Source organism: Vanellus vanellus (genome assembly GCF_965231255.1).
Source record: "Vanellus vanellus genome assembly, chromosome: 5".
Classification (NCBI taxonomy): Eukaryota; Metazoa; Chordata; class Aves; order Charadriiformes; family Charadriidae; genus Vanellus; species Vanellus vanellus.
Window position 1 is genome coordinate 73,738,716 of NC_138910.1, and position 14,797 is coordinate 73,753,512.

At 42.7% G+C, this 14,797-nt stretch overlaps 1 protein-coding gene across 6 annotated transcripts in view; it reads right to left on the minus strand.

The window, feature by feature from the left end:
- LOC309672808 (BEN domain-containing protein 5) overlaps nucleotides 1–14,797 on the minus strand; it is a gene marked incomplete at both ends in the record, with an annotated part of 984,871 nt that overhangs the window by 392,963 nt on the left and 577,111 nt on the right. Inside the window, 2 exons of one of the 6 annotated variants that reach the window (XM_082484409.1) lie at nucleotides 3,209–3,245; nucleotides 4,572–4,647. The exons of 3 other annotated variants lie outside the window; for them this stretch is intronic. Coding sequence is in view for 1 of the 3 variants with exons in the window: in XM_082484408.1 (XP_082340534.1) it covers nucleotides 4,572–4,788 (217 nt within the window). Of the gene's footprint in view, nucleotides 1–3,208; nucleotides 3,246–4,571; nucleotides 4,915–14,797 lie in introns of those variants that run through there. 2 more of the 6 variants (XM_082484408.1, XM_082484411.1) reach the window with 2 other exon arrangements.

Here is a 14,797-nt window from a genome sequence, read left to right on the forward strand (position 1 = left end):
CTACTCCAGCATTTAACAAAGGGCCTCTCCTCCACCAGCTATCCATATCAGAGAAGTCTGCTTCAACTTCTTCATGTGTATCCACCCTCAGCCTTACTCAAAACTCAGTCCTAGAATCCTTTAATTTAAAATTGTTCTGGGAACAGAGATTTTATATCTTTCTGAAATACACAGCAAATTACCTCACCATGAGCTGTACAGGCTTTTAAAGGTTTAAAAAAAAAAAAAACCAACCACCTAACCTATTTTAATAAGAAGTGGAGCATAACATTTTATCAAGGGGCAAGAAAGGATATGGATGCATACAGGTATTAACACATCTGCTGTGGGAGCTAGGGAATTGCTGTGAGAATCTGATGGAGATACATTTGTTACGACTGTGTGGGTGGGAAATGTTGGGGGCAGCAGCTAGAGAGAACAATTATTTACTGTAGTCAGGGAAGAATGCCTCCAATTAGAAGATAGTCACTATTAACTTGTTAATAAACATAGCCCAAAGTAGTAAACTTTAAAAAGTCCCTGAACCTCAGTTCATTCCACCTCATCCACATCACTTTGCAAAGCAAGAAAAGGCTCCAACAGGGTCACTTATGGATCATGCTAGCTCCTATAAGGTGCATATGCTTATAGACAAAATGCTGCTAGCAAATACATTGTACATGTGTGAAAAAGTTGCAAGTGGCACACATATTTCCAGAAGATGGACCAGAAAAACAGCTTTTCAGCATTTTGAGGAGAGGACAGAGAAGAATAAAAAAGGAAGGGCGTGGACGATCAGAAAGAGGGACTCAAACTCTTCCTGAAAAGCCGTCTACTATTTTTGTTTTCTCAACAAGATAGACCAGTTAACATGCCACCTCAAAAAGCTGTTATACAGTGAAACTCCAGTCTAATGAGCTATATTTTCCATTCAAGAGGCAAAAAAAATATTCCTTTATTACTACATAACATCAGTTGCCTGTTAGCCAAACGGTGAACTTGTTATGGCACAAAACATTCACTTTAATATACCTTCTACAGCTCAAAGGTCTAGAACTGTTAGTCAGGAGTCAACCTGTCTGGTTTGAGCCCTAGTCTTTGGCTAACTTTTGAAAAAGTTGAAGGTTCCCAGATGAACACATACCACCACTATCAGCAGTTCCCAACCGCACGCACACAGACAAAAGAAAAGTGTACAGCTGCTCAGAGCAAATGTATCACTCTGCTGTAATACATATTGCTTCTTACTGAAGTATTCAAAAGACGACAGTATTTATCTCCTCAACCAAGTCTACTGCAATTACTTGATACTCTGATCAGGCACGCCCAACTTACTTCCCTCTTTTTTTTTTCTTTTAAAATTTGTGATACCTTTATAGCAGCATCAGTAACATTCCTCACAAGCATACAGGCTTCCAACCATCCAATCTCACCACAAAGGATCAAAGAATTGCTTCTAGACTCTCTCAAATGAGGACAATTGTTTCATGAACCCTTTACACAACCAATGCTCCAATAAACCTTTGTACTATGGGCATGAATGGGTATTTATCCCCGTGTGTAAACTCCTACTTTACAAGGGTAAAAGTTTCAAAGGTATCTAAATTTCTTTAAACAACATAGGAAAGGAAACTCTTTTCAAAAGAAAAAGTCACGATGCTAATATGGGTCTTTTATCTGTGTTCCTCGTCTACTCCTTCCTTTTTTTAGGTCGCTAGAAAGGAAAAGCAAGTGGATCTATTTCTCAGACTACGATTAACTCCCACTGCATGGGCAGTGTTTGATCATGAAAATATATATAAATATGTACAACTTTGCTTACTTGAGCAGCCTTGTTAAATCAGTGCATGAAAATTGGGCACCATTGAAACTTTAAAAGAATACTGTGCAGGCTCAAAAAAAATTACTTTTTCCCATTTTATTCTTTTCTGTTGTTTAATTTAATATCTGTACCGTGACTTTGGTCCTGAAGCCTGTTCCTAATGAGGAATCCTTGGACCAAAGCAGTAAAGCCTTAAAGTCACTGATGTCCTAATTTGTGCAGGCAAGGGCTCCTTCCAAAAATTCAAAATCAAGTTACTAAGTGTATTTTACATATAAAAGCCACTTCATACACATTACTTACATTACAACTAAGGTAGGCTGGAATCCTTTAGAATGAAAAGTTCTATACTGGTATGTGAAACATTACTGCAGAATAGAAACATTATTTTTTTAACTAAAACCCACTTTGCATTACAAGTCTGATGTTATGTTTGCCATAAAATGTTGTTATAACCTGTAAAAATAGTTGGTCACTATAAACCGAAAACTATGCTAAGATGTCTTAATGTAACATCAACTTTTCTCCCCAAGATTTTAACCATAATAAAAACACCAATATTAAAACTCTGAGGAGAAAGCGACAACTTTAAAAGTAGGTAAACATATGTTGTATACGAAGGATTATTTAAATTATGGTATTTTTACATGGTGCAGAGTAGAAAGAAGAACAGAAGTAAAGATTCATCTGGTGTCCAGGTGAGAAGTTTTCCAAGCATGCAAATTACAGATCTAGTCAGATATATTGAGATGTGACAGATGTTATAAAGATAGCTCTATGTTTCTTTGTGTTCCTTGCTCAGCAGGAGAATTTCCTGTAGAAATTAAAGTCCCTGGGGAGCAATTAGTGCAAATCACTAATACAGGTAACAAGCCTTGTTCTCTGGAGAAAACAGCATATATGGGTTTGTTCTGGTTCAAGAGAGATGAAACATGGGAAACTGTACAGAAGAACACTTCTCAGGTGTGTACAGACTCTGCCTGGAACAAGGGGACTGAGAAAGCACTTGCTGCGGGAAAGCTCAGGCTCAACACATGGGCAAAATGGCTGTTACCAGGTTTTTCTTTGAAACACTTTAGTTACATTGAGACGAGCATGAGGAAGAGAAAGGGCAGGGCTGCTGTGGTTAACCCAGTGAGAAAGGGGAAGGTGAAGTCCAATTGGAATGCCTTTGAGAAGAGGCCAAGCAAACCCCACCGCTGTCTTCCATGGATGTGATGGGTAGCTTGCAAGAAATACTTCATATACCAATTCTCCTCCGCTATAGACAGGACAGACAAAACACAGGACAACAAAAACTTAGCCTACCAGGAGAGTGATTCTCTTGTTATCTTATTAGTTCTCCTGAACTCCTGGAGTTGCAAATATGCAGCAACTGGAAAAGTTTTACAAGGAAACTTTGCTTGCCTGTTTCTTGTTCTTTCCAGGCATCTGCTTATGGTCACTACGGGAAACAGGATAATGGCAAAAGTCACTGCCTGAGTCAGGGACCCAGTGGACCACCACCAGGCTGAACTGGTTTAGGAACTGATATTTTAAAAAATCAAAATAAAATTTAAAAATACAAGTTTTACTGGACTTCAACACCAAGTTACTCTGTTTAGAGATCAGAACTCCGCATTGCCTTCTCAGAACTCAACAGTGGACAGCAGAGTTTATATTAAGCCCATTCCATATTTGGGGAAATGGACGTAACCAGTATTTCTCCCCAAGTGGAAAGGTCAGGATCAGAACCCAATGTCCTCTTTGCTTTCCAGACTGAAATTTCAAATGGTTCTTGCCATCTTTCAACAGACTATTGGGTAAGTTCACCCTAGCCAGTAATTTCCTACAAACACCACCAAACTTCCTTTCTATGTCAACTCTGACTACAGCAATGTGTTTTCTGTGGCTGCAAGGAAACTACAGAAAGTCTTCAAAGCAACATGCTGCCAAAGAGCTGTGATCTGGGGGGACACACGGCAGAAGTACTATCTCACAAGGGCCAAACTCATTTAAATGGCAAAAATATGGGCTTATTTCTTTATACACACTGTAATTGGTCCTCTTTGCTAGGGAGACATTCGTAAGTTCAACATGAAACAAACCAAATGTAGCAAAACCAAGCTTAACAAGCACAGTATCTAAAGGTCTGGTTCCATTAATGCCTTCCAATTGGTGAAGTCACTTAAACTAACAAAGTGGATATAAAACAGTACCCCCGTAATTTGGCAACATGCCGCCAAACTGCAAAGGTATATAAATGACTCCATGCACTATAAATACTCTGTGTACGAAAACCTTAACTTTTTTTTTTTTTTTTTTTTTTTTAAAGTTTCTGATCTCACCCCCGCCGCGGTGTACGGACGGGCACTAACCCGGGGCTCACGGTGATTTTGGAAACCGCTCCGGAGGAGCCGCAGAGTCCCCGCAGGAGCGCGGCGCTGCCCGGCCGGGACAGCCCCCGCCCCACCCCCACAACGACCCTTCCAACGACCCCACCAACGACCACTTCCCAAGCCCGGGCCCGCCCCGGCCCCGCCGTGCTGAGGGGGTGGGAGAACACCCCCCCCCCCCCCCGCCCCGGGCTCTCCGGCCTCCCCGCGCCCCCCGCCCGCCATGTGCCGCCCGGGCTCTGAGCATGTGTCGCCGCGATGCCGCCCCCTCCCTTCCCTCCTCCCTCCCCCACCTCAGCGGGGAGAGGGCGGCATTTGGGGCTTCCCCTGGCCCGGCCTTCCCCCCCCCCCCCCTTCCTCTCCCCTCCCCGCGGCCCGGCCCGGCCCGCCCTCACCTGCCAGCGCCAGGATCTGGGCCTTGTGGAGCAGCAGGCGGTCGCCCCACTCGCCGGGGCTCTCGTCGTCCTCCTCCGCCTCCTCGGGGTTGCGGTACACCGTGTAGACCTTCTGGTTGTCGAAGTCGAGCTGGGACGTGGGGCTGAAGTCCTGGACGCAGGAGACGGGCAGGGCGTAGCAGACGTTGTCCTCCAGGAACCGCACAAAGGCGTACATGGTGCGGCGGCGGCGGCGGGCGGGGCGGCCGCGCCGGTCCCGCGCTCCCCGCTCTGTTATTGTTCCTCAAAATCCGCCTCTGCGCTCGGCTGAGCTCGCCTGGCCGCGCCGCCGCCAGCTCCCGGCAGACGCGAGCAATCTAACGCGGAGCGACGCGAGTCGGGGCTGCCGCCGAGCGGCGAGGGGCGGGTGGCGGGGCCCGGGGCCGGCTGGCGACGGGCCGCGGGAGGAGCAGCCCCCGCTTCGGCCCGCCCGGGGCCCGCGCGGAAACACCCCTTCCGGCGGCCCCCGGCGTCTGCCGGCCCCTCCGCGGGGCGCGGGCTCGCCTCAGCTCGCCGCCCGGCAGGCCCGGGCCTGCCCCGGCTCCCCGGGAGCGGCCTCACGCCGCCGCCGCGAAGGGTGTCGGTGCGGGCGGCGAGGCGGGGCGGGCAGACGCCTCCGTCCGAGAGGCTTTCGAGGGTACGGCCGGACGGGGTGTCCGCTCGTTCTCGCCAGGCACCTGTGTCGGAGGCACGGCTCCCGCCCCTCGGCCTCGGCCTCGACCATGACCATGACCATGACCATGACCATGACCATGACCATGACCATGACCATGACCATGGTGCCACTGGGCCTGGCGGGCTGAGGGGATCCTGGCGGAGGCGCTTCCCTTCCGGGCTCTGTTGCTCAAACTCGTCCCCAGTAAAGACCCCGGGAAGCTCTTTTTGCAAATTAAAAGCGCCTTACACCTGTTCCAGAGAGAAAGGCCTTTACCACTCCTGTGGAGGTGTGCTGCTGGGCCGGGGCAGGAGGGACAGGTGAGAGGCCGTGGCCATGTGAGGGGAGGAAACCAGAACCTTCACAGCCAAAGAACACAACACAACTACACACTCATCTGCCACATATCTACAGAATCTGAACATCTGTTTTTACCTGAAGGTCTTCAGGGCAATGTAAAACCACCTGCACTCACTTGTACCATCCAGCGGTGATTGCTGGAAGAATTCAAAATCTTCCCCGCCCTACCCCAAAACAGCACAGAGAGTTGAGAAATTCTGTACAGGTGCGTAAGAGCACGGGTTAGAGACCATGCTGGTTTTAACACAAATTCCCAAGTTTTTGGAGACACGTGCATACTGAGTATGGATGCTTTGAGCTTCCTGTAAAGAAAAAGAATGTGGCAACATTGCTTATGGTTCACAGCAAACTCTCATCCAAGTTTTCAAAGCCGCCATCTGTTTTTACCCAATCAGTCTTACATACAATACACGGAGAACTATTTAAAAGCAAAGAAAATTTAAATTGCAGAATGAGTAATAAACAGCAAGAGAGGGGCATCACAGGTTTTCTGTTTGCAAAAAGCCAACACAAAATGAAACCAAAATATATTGTCTTTTCTGGTTTGCATATCCCTAAGCGTTCGCAGTACCGTCTGTCCCCGTTACACTGAGTTCAACCACACTGAACTTGTTTTTCCTAGTTATCTTTTGTAGACTTCTTAGTACATGGGAACACACCATGAGCTAGAAAACCTGAAGTGGAGTTTTGAGTGAGCCCTGGCACAGGTTGCTCAGGGACCTCTTGGAGTTTCCATCTTTGGCGATAACTCAAAAGCCATCAGGACATGGTCCTGCGCAGCCGGCTCCCGGTGGTGCCACTTGAGCAGGGGGCTGGACAAGCTGACCTCCCGAGGTCCCTTCCAACCTCAGCCATTCTGTGAATGTATCAGAAACTTACACCCAGCAGAAGTCTGTCTGTCTCTTAAGCAACACAGGAAAACGTAAGGAATGCATCCAGGTATAGTTAAGCCTGTGTAAATATTTCGGTAACAAGCTCTAAACTTCCCGCACAATAATGGCAGCTTTATTATTTTAGCAATTACAGAGTTTTGCAAATACTTCAGTTTAAGATTGGGGATTTAAATGGCAGTACTTTATGTTAACAATAAAGTATTGCCAGACTGGTATGTAATTACAGGCAAATATAAGTCTGCTACAAAGTATGGATGACAAATGTATTCTAGTAGCTAGGCTGCAAGGGAAATGAAATTCCAGCAAAGATTGTGTTGCTGATCAAACAATAACAGCTGCTGTAGTGCTCCTATCCCTTCTACCTTGTATTACAATGGAGGTAGAAGGAACTGCACGAAGATGACAGGACAGACGGATAGCTGGAATTCCTCCATGGATGCTGTTAAAATTACGTGAAGGACAATTTTGTCCCACTAAGTTCAGTGGCTAGTGAGGGATTCGGCACACTGACTCTTACCAGGATTGTATTTCCTCTGCAGCTGAATTCTATTAGCAACATCTGAGACTGCTGTCGAGGGAAAGGAACACAGAAAAATGGAGAAACTAGAAATAACAGGAGAAACAAAGAGAAGCTAAGGACTCGAAAATTAGGTTGACTGGGAAGGGGAAAGATCTTTTCAGGTACCAAGGAGGCCTGGGTAATTTGCCATAACAAAAGCAAGCTGAAAGATTTCATGTGAAGGCAACTAGAGTCATAGTGGGGGGGGGGTTGTTCAGTTTTTTTTTTTTTTTATTTTGGAAAAGGAACACTCTAAACTGTTATTTGCAACATTTTACATTCGAAGGTTCAATTACAGCAAAGGCTGTAAAGATCTTTGTATCAGCAGCAAAAAAAGGTCTCAAATCCGTTAGAAAAGCTTTTTCACTGTTCTCCACTGAAGGACATTTTTGGGAACAGATTAAGGATCGGGATGATAAATGCGCGTTTACACTTGGTCCCTAGCACACACATTGAGCCAGAAGGCATTATAATGCTAAAGAATTAATAATGATCCCATACATTTCTCTTCTGCCTACAAGGAACAGTGTTAATTTCTGGCTTTAAAATCGATAAATAATCCGCACTGGTTAGCTGTGAGGCCGAGGAAAAGATCCATTTAAGCACAGAATGAAACATGAGTATTGTCACTCCTTTCTTTTGGACTTTTCCCATTTCTACTCATGGTTAGCCAGCTGTTTTAACACGGAGGTTAGCTTGAGGTTTAAAGACGTAGAGCTATTTTAAAGGTGTAGATTTTAACACTCACTGTTAAGGGAATTACTGGATCCCCACCAGATTTAAATCCTCTGGCAAGTCCAGCCTTTTAGAAACAACACAACCTTGCTAAGAAGTAGATTGTCATATTTTCAAAATACAAATGAAGCCTCAGCTTAAAAAGTAAAAGTGTCACTCCAAGAGTCAGGGAAACCACAAAGCACAGTCCCAGCCCTTGTGGGACTCCTGAGTGGCTGTTTCCTGGAACACTACGTATATTCTGCTGCTGTTATTTTTCTTGAAAAGTAAAAAAAAAAAAGTGCTAAAGCAAAAGCTGATGCCTGCTGTTTTGATGTGCACTCTGTGTTTTCACTTAAAGATACAAAATGAAAAGCTAATAGTACCAATAATAGTTATGCAGGCACTAAATCTCTTTTGCAGCAAAACATTAAAATTAGGCTCATCAGTCACATTACTTCCATGTTTAATACCAAACCCTCAAGAGACACCATATTGATTTTAAATCTACTGATGAAGGAATTCCCATTTTCTTTTACCGCTCAAGTGGAGGGGCTTCACTACTACCTGACTACTCAGCAATAACACTGCACTGCTGCTCGGAATCTCTACGCATTCAATATGCGCTTTAGAAAACGCTGTTGTTTTCTTGTGAATTTATTTATCCTCCAAGTAGTGCATTTCTTACGCAATTGTTTTCAAGCTCAAATACACCCTGAAGGAAAGATATATTCACAATTTTTTTTTTGGCATTTAGGCATTATTTTATTTATGGCATTTGAAGTCATAAAGCTTAAAGAATGACTCAAATAACAATGCACAAGAACTGAAGACTGTTCAAAGGTTTATGTATGTACATGCATACAATCTACTCACAATCTGGTTAATTTTTTACGAAGAGTACGATCGATACGGTGGTCAGAAGATACATCCATTCCATAGTATCTCATTTTTTATCTTATAAAGTGCAAAAAAAAGTCATTTTCAGGTATAAATTAATCTTCCTCTGAACAAAGTCATATACAGCTTCTATGTGTTTTGAGACAGAGAGTGTGGTTGGAAGAGGGGAATCTACTAGGCTGGACAAACAGAGCAGATGGTTGTTCCCCTTTAGATTTTTAAATAATTTTTAACTCTCAAGACACCGTTGCCACACTCCGCACAATGATTACATATTAAATTCCAAAAAAAAAAAAAAAAAAAAGAGGTCCAGTGGACGAGAAAATATTTGTGTCCACATATAATTTCCAAAGCACTCCAATACCAAAAGAATAGTATGGGAACCTAGATTACATAGATAAATTCTTAAGCTTTAATCTTGGCCTTTAATCTATGGCCTTAAACCACCCTTAGGAGTGGAAGGGCATCACTGCAAAGCTATTTAGTCCCAATTCCTGAGAGTGATCTAACCTTTCTTGGGGCTGAGGATAATACTCAATCATCTTTTACATTAAATTCTCATGTCCTAACAGAATATTCTTTCAAAGAAATGAAACCTAAGGAACACTTTATGGATCGTAACGCATAGAAGACACTTATTTCCCAGCTGGTATATTCTGTAGCGTGAAAAGGTAATGATTAAGCCAAAGTGACCACTGGAGAAAGCACTTTCCTCACTGTTAATGATGGGCTGGAGAAACCAAGGGCCAAAGAAAAAGCCAGACAGTCATTAACTGCTGAAAATTCCTGACCTAAAGGTCATTATTACTATTACAAAACTGGAAAATGAAAAAGTAATTATTTTCTTTGGGTTTTTTATATGTACTGAAAAGATGACATTCCAGTGTCTGTTGCTGTGGATACTGGTCTGTAAGATACTTATCTTTCCCATTCTGGCAGACTGTGCAATGGATAGATCTGGGACTGGCAACCCTTCAAGAATGCGTGCCAGACTGTATTTTCCTTTTCCAAATTACAGGTTAAATGTGCCCACAGAAAGTCAACAGGAATCGGGAGATGCTGCCAGTCGGCGCTATCTTGCCTTGGTGTGAGGCAGTAATTCTCCCCGCTCTCACCCAGTCCTTTGCTCAGCGGGAGCCAGAAGCTGGGTTGTCTGGGAGCTGCAAATGACTCTCAAATCGTCGTGACTTTCAGCTCCCACCCTGCTGTATACCATTCAAAATCTTGCTAAATATCATCTTCTGTGCTCAGGCAGTATGCTGTTTTCCATGCTATAAACTTCTTGCCTGAGAGGAAAGTAAGAAAGACATTTTCTTTGAGCTGACTCATGTGTGGACTCACCTTTAAAACATGTCCTTTTGGTACCACTGCCAGTGTCTTCAAGAACTGCTCTGAAGACAGTGTTTCTACTGCACCCCAAATGATCCTTATTGCTGCTGTCATCCACTGATGGCTTCAGCCTCTATATTTTCACTCTGGAAATTTTACTTGAGATTTTCCCTTTCTTTTTTTAAACCAGACTTTTCCCTGCCTTTTGACAGACATTTTACTAATATGACCCTAAAAGTAGCTTTTCATACATAAATTTTGCACCACGGCAAGAATTTGATTCCTTCTATACCTTAGATGACAAAGTGACTTGAATTTGGCAAGGACTTTAGTCTTTGTAACCTTTGGGCTTCAGCGTAAATACCATTACTAGACACTGCTCATGATGATGTTATGCTTCAGACAGATCTTCTGAGTAAGACGCTATTAATGACCCTTTTTCATAATATTTCCATTTTGTTTTTTTATTCTCACACCTGTACAGCACTGTTCTGTCTTGAACCGGCATTTATATCCCATAATGACAGGGAAAATGATCCTGCAGGCCTTTTCTGTATAGACCTATTCTGCTTGACAGGTTTACACAAGTAGTATAGGATATGCACAGAAGAAAAGGAGGTCAACTACAGCTGACTGCATTTTTTCCTGAAGGGTACCTCCATATATGCACGCTTCCACTTCCCTTCAAAAGTCTGATTTTAGCGGGAGACTGGGCAGGCTTTAGAGACGGTTCTTGCTGGTCTGGAAGGTTCTTGACAATCATCATCATCAGGAATGGGATCGCGTGAGGGCAGAGGCAAAACTGCTTAAAGAGGTATATTTTCACGCCCCAGTGCTTTTTGATTCCTACTCTTGTCATACTCCTTCTAATCCTTTTCAGGGCTGGCTATATTTCTGTATAAAGTGAGTTTTTAGAAAATATTCCCAGGAGTTAGTGCTCACATCTCACCACTTCAGAAGAGAAGGCAGAGTTTTCTACTTCTAATGAAAGTCACTATCAGAGATGGACCAGCAGCTCTTCTGAAGAACATCAACTCATGTGAGCACATAAAATCCTGTTGTGGAAGGTGAATGGGAGATAACAGAGCAGGAATAATCCTCAGAATATTTCAGAAAAGTGCCTTCCTAAGCTGTGCCTTGTTAATAATCACATTTAAATTAAAAGAACGTAATTCTTCACAGTTGGCAAAGTGAATGCTGAGACTGCTGGAAACCGAAAGTGCACGTGCTCAATGATATAAAAACCTTCACTATACTCAGCGAACCTCTCCACTACTACTAAAACCAGACATCTTTAACATTTATGACTTACAAATGAAGTTGCACCTGGTCTGGTCTAGTAGATGAATTAAAAAAAAACCCACCACACAACAAGCAGATGTTAACTGGAAGGAGTTGCTGTCACCCAACTCCCAAAAATTCACAGCATGGGATAACTATGATAGACCCCAACAGGAATTCTTTTCAATTCTTCTAGTTCTTCAAGGAAGCGTAACCCCTTCTGTCTCACACAGCATAAAAAATCAGCATTCATCTTTGCCCCACTTACAAGGAAGTTGTAATAATAGAAAATAGAAAATAGAAAATGGCATAGGAAACTGATAACCCAGGAGGTGTTTGAAGGCTCAAGGGGCTTCGTGCTTTGCTCCCATTTTCCACAAAAGCCTGAGCAACTTCTATTGTGCAATAATATTTAACATTCAGGGGAATCAGGATCTTTTTTTAAGTGTGATCAGAAAGGAGGGCCCTTCATATGCTGTCACAGTATTCCTCATAACAAAGAAAGCTTTGTTTCATAAAGAAATATCTTGTCCTAGAATACTCTAGGGAAACTACAGTTTTGGTTTTTTTAAACAAAGACGGGAATTTTTGAGTTTGGGGTTCCCTTTAAGTACTCTTCCAACATGAATATGTTTAAAGATTCTCTATCAAGTTCATGCATGAAATGCCATCCAGCCGTTAGTATATTTCTATGCAAATACAGCTGTGAAAGCTAATAACTGAAATCTGCATTTTTTTCACATTTCCAGCATATTATACAGCTTCTCATTCTTTCCTCTTTTGTAACTCACATTAGCCTCCCGCATCAATAAAACAAAGCTCAGGTTATATTGCCTTCTACTTAAATTCTCTATAAACATCAAAGCTGGACATTTGAATAAGCAATTTAATGTATACATTTTTATTCAGTTCAGTATACTGATATTCTCCTGGTAGGAATAAGTATTCTGCAAGATGACTGCAGAGAAACACACCATTCAGAATAAGAATTGGAATAGTCTCGCAATGCTTTTCAGTGAGGATGGTGTGATATTAAGATTAGATCCTGCATATAATCAAATTTTGATGCTTGTACACACAGTCTGGTATTTCTCTTCCTTTATCGGGTTTGTATGCAAAAACACAGCTATCCAATATTTTGAACATACACCGTCTGCAGATACTACACAGTCCAAACTGATGAAAAAATAATGTCAATGAAAATAAGAAACTGTCTGGGGCACTGCAGCATACAGACTTTGCTAAATTCATCATAACTAGTTTTACTATTCTGAGGACAGAAAATATTGCGAAACCAGTCTTTCCAGAACAGCTGGAGTAAACAGGGCTTGTGTCCATCCCTAAATTCAATCTTGGTGTATAGATTGACTCATTGGGAGCTGTAAATATTTCCATAATCTTTCAAATTCTCTGGTATGATACACGCAGAATTTCTTCCGGATGGCCCATATTTTCCAAATTCACTCCCTTTTTATTTACCAGTACATATAAGAGGTAATAAAATAGAAAAGATAAAATATGTGAGGAGACAACAGAGATTATATTACAAGCAAGAGGTGGCACTACTGAGAATATATCACAGTATTTAGTGAACATAAATAAGCACACCTAGAGTTTTTATCCAAAACCACAAGAGAGAAAAGACCACAGAGCAAAGGAAGTCTGAATTTTGTTCAAGGGGTAAAACAGAAGCTGCACAGTGCAGTAGCTCAAGATACTGCTTTAAATAGTTAACTAGAGGGGTTATCTAATGGTTTAGATAAATTTTCACCTATGAAAATTGACACATTTCTTAACAACTAAAGACAGTTCAGTAGACACCATTATGTGCATTGCCTCTGACCTGGAGGGACTATCTCTACAGTGAAAGGCATAGTCAGTCTCCAAGGGCAAGGAAGTCTTTAATCCCATAGTGTGATTAGTAACAAGGACACCAATTATAATTTAACAAAAAGGGGAGAGAGCAATTTTATTATACTGAGGCTTCTATATATATCTTCGTGATCAGCTACTGCCCACAGAGGCATTTCACTCACTGCTTTTATGCACCATGTGTGACACAAATATTTTGATTTTCTGTGGTCTCTCCAAAACTCGCTGAAATCACTCCTGACTACTATCACAGTATCTTTTTTTTTTAAATCTACTAATCAAAAAGCACAAGGACCGTGACTGCTCCTGCTCACACCTCATATTGTGAAATGGACTCAAAGAGAGGTTGGACATAGAAAGAACTCTGGTGGACCTCAAATACCTACCTGCAGCTTTACAATCCCAGAAATCCCACAGAGTTATTGCTTACCCTGCAGGGCTGTCTCAGAACAAGATCTCAAATACCATCTGCGCTCAGTGTGGAAGATGCCAAAATCCCATCCGCAGAAAGTGTGGAGCACAGAGCATTGTGACTCCCATCTTCCTCTGGAGCAAAGATTGAAAGAGAATACCTCCATCTTCTTACTTTAATAGCCTGAAATTCTCACCTGAAGGTCAGTAGATGTAAGCCCCCTTTCAAAATGCAGGATGAGAGAGATTTCATTCATGGAATCACAGAATCACGGAGTTTTCAGAGTTGGAAGGGACCTCTAGAGATCATCTAGTCCAACTCCCCTGCTAAAGCAGGATTGCCCAGAGCACATTACTCAGGACTGCATCCAGGCGGGTCTTGAAAATCTCCAGAGAAGGGGACTCCACAACCTCCCTGGGCAGCCTGTGCCAGTGCTCTGTCACCCTCACCGTAAAGAAGTGTTTCCGTGTATTTGAATGGAACTTCCTGTGTTCTAACCTAATTCAAAACAAACTAGCAAGATCTGGAGGACACCACAGTGATGTCTCCCATCTTTAATCGATAAACTCCTCACTATGGCCCTTGCCTGGCAAGTGAGATGCCTGGCTTTGGTTCCCCCATCGGGCTGAAGGGGTTCAGACCCCCACTCTGCGTCTCCAGTTGTAAAAAGGCTTTTCTTCATCTAGACACACATAATTTCCCCGAGTCAAAACCCCCAGGAAAGGAATGCATGTGTCTCCCAGTCTCAGGGTCAAGGTGTTATTCTCCAGTTGACTTCTTACTGGTCACTTGTAGGTGACCAAACTACTGCAGTGTAACATATTTCTTCCACTGAGAGCAAACTGCTTTGAATTAACTCATGTTTACCAATTGTAAGAGCACATACACGGGCAGTTACAGTAAATCAGCTGATTTGTGGAAAAACTTGTTATTCCTCAGTAATTCATTTAGGAGTCTGTATTCCAGAGAGAAAAGTGGGAAGTAAGAAATGTAAGTAACGATTAGACTTACTCTTAAATGCCTCAAATAGCTCCAAGGCTCTGTTTCCTCTGACAAAATATTCTCAGTGAGGATACTTGCTGCTCTTACAGCACATTACATGTTTTGGTTGGTTTGGGGGTTTGGTTTTTTACTCCTTCAGATTTGAGGACAATCAGAAGTGAAAAAAAAAAACACGTTTACATATGAATGTCCCATTTTAATTGTTTTATG